This window comes from Salmo trutta, chromosome 26, assembly GCF_901001165.1.
Source record: "Salmo trutta chromosome 26, fSalTru1.1, whole genome shotgun sequence".
Taxonomy (NCBI): domain Eukaryota; kingdom Metazoa; phylum Chordata; class Actinopteri; order Salmoniformes; family Salmonidae; genus Salmo; species Salmo trutta.
Window position 1 is genome coordinate 45,815,270 of NC_042982.1, and position 11,288 is coordinate 45,826,557.

General features: G+C 41.7%; 1 protein-coding gene across 1 annotated transcript in view; it reads left to right on the forward strand.

Annotated features, from left to right (window-relative positions):
- Nucleotides 1-11,288, forward strand: part of LOC115163936 (teneurin-4-like) — a 97,912-nt gene that overhangs the window by 79,980 nt on the left and 6,644 nt on the right. Inside the window, exon 3 of the mRNA XM_029716128.1 lies at nt 11,099-11,267. Coding sequence (XP_029571988.1) covers nt 11,099-11,267 — 169 coding nt within the window. The remainder of the gene's footprint in view (nt 1-11,098; nt 11,268-11,288) is intronic.

The following is an 11,288-nucleotide window of genomic DNA, read 5'->3' on the forward strand; positions in this document are numbered from 1 at the left end:
CTGTTCTACTCTGTTCTACTCTGTTCTACTCCCTGTTCTACTCTGTTCTACTCTGTTCTACTCCCTGTTCTACACTGTTCTACTCTGTTCTACTCCCTGTTCTACACTGTTCTACTCTGTTCCACTCCCTGTTCTACTCCCTGTTCTACTCTGTTCTACTCTGTTCTACTCTGTTCTACTCCCTGTTCTACACTGTTCTACTCTGTTCTACTCTGTTCTACTCCCTGTTCTACTCTGTTCTACTCCCTGTTCTACTCTGTTCTACTCTGTTCTACTCTGTTCTACTCCCTGTTCTACTCTGTTCTACACTGTTCTACTCTGTTCTACTCCCTGTTCTACACTGTTCTACTCTGTTCCACTCCCTGTTCTACTCCCTGTTCTACTCTGTTCTACTCTGTTCTACTCTGTTCTACTCCCTGTTCTACTCTGTTCTACTCCCTGTTCTACTCCCTGTTCTACTCCCTGTTCTACTCTGTTCTACTCCCTGTTCTACTCTGTTCTACTCTGTTCTACTCCCTGTTCTACTCCCTGTTCTACTCTGTTCTACTCCCTGTTCTACTCCCTGTTCTACTCTGTTCTACTCCCTGTTCTACTCCCTGTTCTACTCTGTTCTACTCTGTTCTACTCCCTGTTCTACTCTGTTCTACTCCCTGTTCTACTCTGTTCTACTCCCTGTTCTACTCTGTTCTACTCTGTTCTACTCCCTGTTCTACTCTGTTCTACTCCCTGTTCTACCCTGTTCTACTCTGTTCTACTCCCTGTTCTACTCCCTGTTCTACTCTGTTCTACTCTGTTCTACTCTGTTCTACTCCCTGTTCTACTCTGTTCTACTCCCTGTTCTACTCCCTGTTCTACTCTGTTCTACTCCCTGTTCTACTCTGTTCTACTCTGTTCTACTCCCTGTTCTACTCCCTGTTCTACTCTGTTCTACTCCCTGTTCTACTCCCTGTTCTACTCTGTTCTACTCCTGTTCTACTCCCTGTTCTACTCTGTTCCTTACTCCTGTTCTACTCCCTGTTCTAACTCTGTTCTACTCTGTTCTACTCCTTTTCTACTCCCTCTTCTACTCCCTTCTGCTCCCTTATACTCACCTTCTACTCTGTTCTACTCCCTGTTCTACTCTGTTCTACTCTGTTCTACTCTGTTCTACTCCCTGTTCTACTCCCTGTTCTACTCTGTTCTACTCCCTGTTCTACTCCCTGTTCTACTCTGTTCTACTCCCTGTTCTACTCTGTTCTACTCCCTGTTCTACTCTGTTCTACTCCCTGTTCTACTCTGTTCTACTCTGTTCTACTCCCTGTTCTACTCTGTTCTACTCCCTGTTCTACTCCCTGTTCTACTCTGTTCTACTCCCTGTTCTACTCTGTTCTACTCTGTTCTACTCCCTGTTCTACTCTGTTCTACTCCCTGTTCTACTCTGTTCTACTCTGTTCTACTCCCTGTTCTACTCTATTCTACTCCCTGTTCTACTCCCTGTTCTACTCTGTTCTACTCCCTGTTCTACTCTGTTCTACTCTGTTCTACTACCTGTTCTACTCTGTTCTACTCCCTGTTCTACTCCCTGTTCTACTCTGTTCTACTCCCTGTTCTACTCCCTGTTCTACTCTGTTCTACTCCCTGTTCTACCCTGTTCTACTCCCTGTTCTACCCTGTTCTACTCCCTGTTCTACTCTGTTCTACTCCCTGTTCTACTCTGTTCTACTCCCTGTTCTACTCTGTTCTACTCTGTTCTACTCTGTTCTACTCCCTGTTCTACTACCTGTTCTACTCCCTGTTCTACCCTGTTCTACTCCATGTTCTACTCCCTGTTCTACTCTGTTCTACTCCCTGTTCTACTCTGTTCTACTCCCTGTTCTACTCTGTTCTACTCTGTTCTACTCCCTGTTCTACTCTATTCTACTCCATGTTCTACTCCCTGTTCTACTCTGTTCTACTCCCTGTTCTACTCTGTTCTACTCCCTGTTCTACTCTGTTCTACTCCCTGTTCTACTCTATTCTACTCCCTATTCTACTCCCTGTTCTACCCTGTTCTACTCCCTGTTCTACTCTATTCTACTCCCTGTTCTACTCTGTTCTACCCTGTTCTACTCTGTTCTACTCCCTGTTCTACTCCCTGTTCTACTCCCTGTTCTACCCTGTTCTACTCCCTGTTCTACTCCCTGTTCTACTCCCTGTTCTACTCTGTTCTACTCCATGTTCTACTCCCTGTTCTACTCCCTGTTCTACTCTGTTCTACTCCCTGTTCTACTCTGTTCTACTCCCTAATCTGTTCTCTCCTATCCTCCTCTCCATCCCTGCATGGGAGTAGGTGCTCTGCTCTGTGTTCATGGAGGTGACTGTGGGTGTTCATGGAGGTGACTGTGGGTGTTCATGGAGGTGACTGTGTGGGTGTTCATGGAGGTGACTGTGGGTGTTCATGGAGGTGACTGTGTGGGTGTTCATGTAGGTGACTGTGGGTGTTCATGGAGGTGACTGTGTGGGTGTTCATGGAGGTGACTGTGTGGGTGTTCATGGAGGTGACTGTGTGGGTGTTCATGGAGGTGACTGTGTGGGTGTTCATGGAGGTGACTGTGTGGGTGTTCATGGAGGGTGACTGTGGGTGTTCATGGAGGTGACTGTGTGGGTGTTCATGGAGGTGACTGTGTGGGTGTTCATGGAGGTGACTGTGTGGGTGTTCATGGAGGTGACTGTGTGGGTGTTCATGGAGGTGACTGTGGGTGTTCATGGAGGTGACTGTGTGGGTGTTCATGGAGGTGACTGTGTGGGTGTTCATGGAGGTGACTGTGTGGGTGTTCATGGAGGTGACTGTGGGTGTTCATGGAGGTGACTGTGTGGGTGTGCATGGAGGTGACTGTGTGGGTGTTCATGGAGGTGACAGTGGGTGTTCATGGAGGTGACTGTGTGGGTGTGCATGGAGGTGACTGTGTGGGTGTGCATGAGTCCATGTGAGTTAGTATGAGTCCATCTGAGCTGTAGGAGGATGAATGACCCAAGCTTCCATTAATGAACCACCTCCAGACAGTGAAACCTTTGTACGGTGAGACTAATGGTCTCCGCTGGAGATATATGGCAGTACCCTGACTACGTTTATGACTTTGGCCACTTTCAGAGGACTTTAATCTGTCTTTGCATCACTGATGGATCTGTCTGGGAATTGATATTTTTTTGGGGGGTGGGGTGGAATGGTTTCATTTGAACCTCAGGACCCTGGTGTAAGACTGACTTCTGCTCTGTATTATCTGGCTGCCAGTGTCTGCTGAACCTGTACGCTACTGCTATTTAAAATGATTTGGACCAGGTTAGCTTAGTGTGCAGTGCCATACAAGTCTAGTTTAACAGAGCCACCTGCTAGAAACCTCCACCTTGGCGCTGAACTCGCCGAGCCACCCACAGGAATATGGTGCTAAACTGGAAAAGGGGTTGCAGTGAACTTGACATTAGCTTACAGAACCCTCGGTGTGCACGTTTAAATCTGTATTTTATATAACAGTACAATATTACAGTAATATAAAATACGACGTCAAGGGAAGTACTGTGTGATGACATACAGTACAATACCGTAAAACTGACTGTATTTTACTGTAAAAATAGAAACGAATGCTTGAATGAATGAATGAATGAATGGATGGATGGATGGATGAATGGATGAATGAATGGATGAATGGATGGATGAATGAATGAATGAATGGATGTATGAATGAATGAATGAATGGATGGATGAATGAATGAATGAATGGATGAATGAATGAATGTATGAATGAATGGATGAATGTATGAATGAATGAATGGATGAATGGATGGATGGATGAATGGATGAATGAATGGATGCATGTATGAATGAATGAATGGATGAATGAATGGATGGATGAATGAATGAATGAATGGATGTATGAATGGATGAATGGATGAATGAATGGATGTATGAATGAATGAATGGATGGATGAATGAATGAATGAATGAATGGATGAATGAATGGATGGATGAATGAATGAATGAATGGATGAATGAATGGATGAATGAATGGATGAATGAATGAATGTATGGATGAATGAATGAATGAATGGATGTATGAATGAATGAATGCATGAATGAATGAATGGATGGATGAATGAATGAATGAATGAATGAATGAATGAATGAATGAAAGTCACTTAGGGGAGGGGTTTGTACTTCACAGTATATTACTGGAATTACAAGGTTAAGGTGTTTATACATTACAGTATATTAATGGATTTGGTGTTTTATATATGTTTTATGTAGTACACATCACTGCATTTTGTATAGTTCTGTTGTCTGGGAGTCTCTGACTACCTAAAGGGCCAAGTATTGGCTACTTTTATATATATATATATATATATATAAAGTGGTTCTTGACTTCCCCACTACCTCAGTGTCTATCTGTAGTGTCTAGTTGTAGTATCTATCTGTAGTGTCTAGTTGTAGTGTCTAGTTGTAGTGTCTATCTATAGTGTCTATCTGTAGTGTCTATCTGTAGTGTCTAGTTGTAGTGTCTATCTATAGTGTCTATCTGTAGTGTCTATCTGTAGTGTCTATCTGTAGTGTCTAGTTGTAGTGTCTATCTGTAATGTCTATCTGTAGTGTCTAGTTGTAGTGTCTAGTTGTAGTGTCTATCTATAGTGTCTATCTGTAGTGTCTATCTGTAGTGTCTAGTTGTAGTGTCTATCTATAGTGTCTATCTGTAGTGTCTATCTGTAGTGTCTATCTGTAGTGTCTAGTTGTAGTGTCTATCTGTAGTGTCTATCTGTAGTGTCTAGTTGTAGTGTCTAGTTGTAGTGTCTATCTGTAGTGTCTATCTGTAGTGTCTATCTGTAGTGTCGGGTTGTAGTGTCTATCTGTAGTGTCTATCTGTAGTGTCTAGTTGTAGTGTCTATCTGTAGTGTCTATCTGTAGTGTCGGGTTGTAGTGTCTAGTTGTAGTGTCTATCTGTAGTGTATATCTGTAGTGTATATCTGTAATGTCTATCTGTAATGTCTATCTGTAGTGTCTATCTGTAGTGTCTAGTTGTAGTGTCTAGTTGTAGTGTCTATCTGTAGTGTCTATCTGTAGTGTCTATCTGTAGTGTCTAGTTGTAGTGTCTAGTTGTAGTGTCTATCTATAGTGTCTATCTGTAGTGTCTATCTGTAGTGTCTAGTTGTAGTGTCTATCTATAGTGTCTATCTGTAGTGTCTATCTGTAGTGTCTATCTGTAATGTCTAGTTGTAGTGTCTATCTGTAATGTCTATCTGTAATGTCTATCTGTAGTGTCTAGTTGTAGTGTCTATCTATAGTGTCTATCTGTAGTGTCTATCTGTAGTGTCTAGTTGTAGTGTCTATCTATAGTGTCTATCTGTAGTGTCTATCTGTAGTGTCTATCTGTAGTGTCTTGTTGTAGTGTCTATCTGTAGTGTCTATCTGTAGTGTCTAGTTGTAGTGTCTATCTGTAGTGTCTATCTGTAGTGTCTATCTGTAGTGTCGGGTTGTAGTATCTATATGTAGTGTCTATCTGTAGTGTCTAGTTGTAGTGTCTATCTGTAGTGTCTATCTGTAGTGTCGGGTTGTAGTGTCTATCTGTAGTGTCTATCTGTAGTGTCTAGTTGTAGTGTCTATCTGTAGTGTCTATCTGTAGTGTCGGGTTGTAGTGTCTAGTTGTAGTGTCTATCTGTAGTGTCTATCTGTAATGTCTATCTGTAATGTCTATCTGTAGTGTCTAGTTGTAGTGTCTAGTTGTAGTGTCTATCTGTAGTGTCTAGTTGTAGTGTCTAGTTGTAGTGTCTATCTGTAGTGTCTATCTGTAGTGTCTATCTGTAGTGTCTATCTGTAGTGTCTAGTTGTAGTGTCTATCTATAGTGTCTATCTGTAGTGTCTAGTTGTAGTGTCTATCTATAGTGTCTATCTGTAGTGTCTATCTGTAGTGTCTAGTTGTAGTGTCTATCTGTAGTGTCTATCTGTAGTGTCTAGTTGTAGTGTCTATCTGTAGTGTCTATCTGTAGTGTCTATCTGTAGTGTCGGGTTGTAGTGTCTATCTGTAGTGTCTATCTGTAGTGTCTATCTGTAGTGTCGGGTTGTAGTATCTATATGTAGTGTCTATCTGTAGTGTCTAGTTGTAGTGTCTATCTGTAGTGTCTATCTGTAGTGTCGGGTTGTAGTATCTATCTGTAGTGTCTATCTGTAGTGTCTAGTTGTAGTGTCTATCTGTAGTGTCTATCTGTAGTGTCTATCTGTAGTGTCTATCTGTAGTGTCGGGTTGTAGTATCTATCTGTAGTGTCTATCTGTAGTGTCTAGTTGTAGTGTCTAGTTGTAGTGTCTAGTTGTAGTGTCTATCTGTAGTGTCTAGTTGTAGTGTCTAGTTGTAGTGTCTAGTTGTAGTGTCTATCTGTAGTGTCTAGTTGTAGTGTCTATCTGTAGTGTCTAGTTGTAGTGTCTATCTGTAGTGTCTAGTTGTAGTGTCTAACTGTATCTGAATCAATAGGGCAATCTGCGTCCTAAAACAACACCTATCATACTACTATGGCTGACTCTGTAAAACAACACATTACACTGCACCTATCATACTACTATGGCTGACTCTGTAAAACAACACATTACACTGCACCTATCATATTACTATGGCTGACCCTGTAAAACAACATCTATCATACTACTATGACTGACCCTGTAAAACAACACCTATCATACTACTATGGCTGACCCTGTACAACAACACCTATCATACTACTATGGCTGACCCTGTACAACAACACCTATCATACTACTATGACTGACCCTGTAAAACAACACCTATCATACTACTATGGCTGACCCTGTACAACAACACCTATCATACTACTATGGCTGACCCTGTACAACAACACCTATCATACTACTATGGCTGACTGTGTAAAACAACACCTATCCTACTACTATGGATGACCCTGTAAAACAACACCTATCATACTACTATGGCTGACCCTGTACAACAACACCTATCATACTACTATGGCTGACCCTGTACAACAACACCTATCATACTACTATGACTGACCCTGTACAACAACACCTATCATACTACTATGGCTGACCCTGTACAACAACACCTATCATACTACTATGGCTGACCCTGTAAAACAACACCTATCATACTACTATGGCTGACCCTGTACAACAACACATTACACTGCACCTATCATACTACTATGTGTCTCGTGTCACTGGGCAGCTCGCGGCTGGGCTTCCCTTGGTAGTCCGTAATAGTTTTCAAGCCCTGCCACATCCGACGAGCGTCGGAGCCGCTGTATTAGGATTCAATCTTAGTCCTGTATTGATGCTTTGCCTGTTTCATCATTTACCTGAGGGCATAGAGGGATTTCTTATAAGTGTCCGTGTTAGAGTCCCACTTTACACCACTGAGGGAGAGCGAGAGATGGTGAACAAGGCAGAGGACAGAGAGAGGGAGGGAGGGAGAGATGGAGAGAGGCAAGGAAGCTAGGAATCAGCTCATTGTAAACTCTAATCATATCTCTGTTGCAGAGAAGACTAATTATAGTGTCTGTAAAAAGCCATACATTAGATACGTCTTCAAGTCTCAGGGCTTGGACTTAGATGTTTTTATTAATATATAACACTTTCATTTTATCTTGTATTCATTTTACATTGTTGTAAATTCTTAAGCTAGATTTTTTTGTTCATTTTTTCTTAGTTTTCAGACAGCTATTTCAACATGAATCAGCATTTATTGTTCTATCTGCTGCATATCATTTACATGAATCAGTATTTATTGTTCTATCTGCTGCATATCATTTACATGAATCAGTATTTATTGTTCTATCTGCCGCATATCATTTACATGAATCAGTATTTATTGTTCTATCTGCTGCATATCATTTACATGAATCAGTATTTATTGTTCTATCTGCTGCATATCATTTACATGAATCAGTATTTATTGTTCTATCTGCCGCATATCATTTACATGAATCAGTATTTATTGTTCTATCTGCTGCATATCATTTACATGAATCAGTATTTATTGTTCTCTCTGCTGCATAGCATTTACATAATCAGTATTTATTGTTCTATCTGCTGCATATCATTTACATGAATCAGTATTTATTGTTCTATCTGCTGCATATCATTTACATTAATCAGTATTTATTGTTCTATCTGCTGCATATCATTTACATAATCAGTATTTATTGTTCTATCTGCTTCAGATTTTTATTTTATTTTATTTAACCTTTATTTAAATAGGAAGGTCAGTTAAGAACAAATTCTTATTTACAATGACGGCCTACCAAAAGGCGAAAGGCCTACGGGGACGGGGGCCTGGGATTAAAAATTAAAAATAAATACAATATAAATATAGGACAAAACACACATCACAACAAGAGAGACACAACACTACATAAAGAGAGTCCTAAGACAACAACATAACAGCAAAACATGACAACACAGCATGGTAGCAACACAACATGGTAGCAGCACAAAACATGGCACAAACATTATTGGGCACAGACAATAGCCCAAAGTGCATAGAAGGTAGAGGCAACAATACATCACACAAAGCAGCCACGACTTTCAGTAAGTGTCTCCATAATTGAGTCTTTGAATGAAAAGATTGAGATAAAACTGTCCAGTTTGAGTGTTTGTTGCAGCTCGTTCCAGCCGCTAGCTGCAGCGAACTGAAAAGAGGAGCGCACCAGGGATGTGTGTGCTTTGGAGACCTTTAACAGAATGTGACTGGCAGAAAGGGTGTTGTATGTGGAGGATGAGGGCTGCAGAAGATATCTCAGATAGGGGGGAGTGAGGCCTAAGAGGGTTTTATCAATAAGCATCAACCAGTGGGTCTTGCGACGGGTATACAGAGATGACCTGTTTACAGAGGAGTATAGAGGGCAGTGACGTGTCCTATAAGGAGCATTGGTGGCAAATCTGACGGCTGAATGGTAAAGAACATCTAGCCGCTTGACAGCACCCTTACCTGCCGATCTATAAATTACGACACCGTAATCTAGCATGGGTAGGATGGTCATCTGAATCAGAGTTAGTTTGGCAGCTGGGGTGAAAGAGGAGCGATTACGATAGAGGAAACCAAGTCTAGATTTAACTTTAGCCTGCAGCTTTGATATGTGCTGAGAGAAGGACAGTGTACCGTCTAGCCATACTCCCAAGTACTTGTATGAGGTGACTACCTGAAGCTCTATACCCTCAGAGGTAGTAATCACACCTGTGGGGAGAGGGGCATTCTTCTAACCAAACCACATGACATTTGTTTTGGAGGTGCTCAGAACAAGGTTAAGGGCAGAGAAAGCTTGTTGGACACTAAGAATGCTTTGTTGTAGAGCATTTATTAACACAAAATCCAGGGAGGGGCTAGCTGAGTTTAAGACTGTATCATCTGCATTTAAATGGATGAGAGAGCTTCCTACTGCTTGAGCTATGTTGTTAATGCAAATTGAGAAGAGCGTGGGGCCTAGGGTCAAGCCTTGGGGTACTCCCTTGGCGGCAGGCAGTGGCTGAGACAGCATATTTTCTGACTTTATACACTGCACTCGTTGAGAGAGGTACTTAGAAAACCAGGCAAAAGACCCTTCAGAGACACCAAAACTCCTTAGCTGGCCCACAATAATGGAATTGTCTACCGTATCAAAAGCTTTGGCCAAGTCAATAAAAATAGCAGCACAACATTGCTTAGAATCAAGGGCAATGGTGACATCATACATGGAAACCAGATTGCATACCAGAGAGAATACAAGACATCAAGAAAGCCAGTCAATTGATTATTGAGAAGTTTTCCCAACACTTTTGATAAACAGGATAAAATAGAAATTGGCCTATAACAGTTAGGATCAGCTTGATCTCCCCCTTTAAATAAAGGATGAACCGTGGCTGCCTTCCAAGCAATGGGAACCTCCCCAGACAGGAGAGACAGGTTGAAAAGGTCAGAGATAGGCTTGGTTATGATAGGGGCAGCAACCTTAAAGAAGAAAGGGTCTAAACCATCTGACCCAGATGTTTTTTTTTTGTGGTCAAGTTTAAGGAGCTCCTTTAGCACCTCAGACTCAGGGACCGCCTGCAGGGAGAAACTTTGTAGCGGGGCAGGGGGAAAAGAGGGAGAAGCATCGGGGATAGTCACATTAGAAGGGGTGGGAGATGAGGAAATGTTGGACGGGCAAGGAGGCATGGCTGAGTCAAATAGGAATCCTGACTTAATGAAGTGGTGATTAAAGAGCTCGGCCATGTGCTCGTTGTCAGTAACAACCACATCATCAACATTAAGGGACATGGGCAGCTGTGAGGAGGAGGGTTTATTCTCCAGGTCTTTCACCGTTTTGCAGAACGTCTTGGGGTAAGGACCCACAGAGAGAGAACTGCTCCTTAAAGTAACTAACTTTGGCCTTCCGGAAAGCCTGAGTGCACTGACTTCTCATTTGCCTGAACGATAATTTACATGAATCATTATCTATTGTCATTGGGACTTTTTTTAGTTGTTTTTTTATGATAATTCTTTGTCATTTCATATTAATTGGCTGTTTTTTTTTTACATAATAATCAGTTTCTCTTTTTTTGTTTCTGTACAGTCATGACTTAACATTATGTTTTTCTTATACAGCCTAATTAAAAATTCACAAAGATCATCTGTCGAATGTTTTAACATAAGAGAAAAATTCTCCCCAGTCTATTGGCATTTCTTTTCACCATATGAAAATAAATGTATTCTGTTTTAACTTACTGTAGATGTTCGAATAGCATTTATCAGCTGGGGATTTACAACATAAATACAACTAGAAGAAAGACAGATTGATTTGTTCCCGACATGTTCCCTGGTAATTTGTCTTGGAACCTGATCTCACAGTTAAGCATCTTACATCATGTTGTGTGTTCTCTTCCGTCATTGTAGCCTGCTCCTCTGGGGGCCTGTGGTGTTTCATTTGGTCCTCATGGGGTTCCTCAATCACAACACAACACAATACAACACCCCAAACCCAACAGAGAAGCAGGCAAGCAACAAAATAACAGAACACATAACGACATAACAAAAAGTGGTGTTGTGTTGTTTTCATTTGTGTTTCATTGGCCCTCCATGTGTCTCTGTCTGTCTTGTCTTGTGGTCCTTACAGGTCTTCCTCTGCATTGTTCCTCCGCCTCCTCTTCCCCTGTCCAGCACGAGCAGCTCCCATACCCTCCCCCTTCGTTGTCAGCAGCCAATGAGAGCCAGGGAAGGTTTCTAGGTAACTGTGCAGCTCAGCCCGCCCCACTGCGAGCTCAGGACTCTGACTCTGAAGAAGAGTTTGGCCCTAATTCATTCTT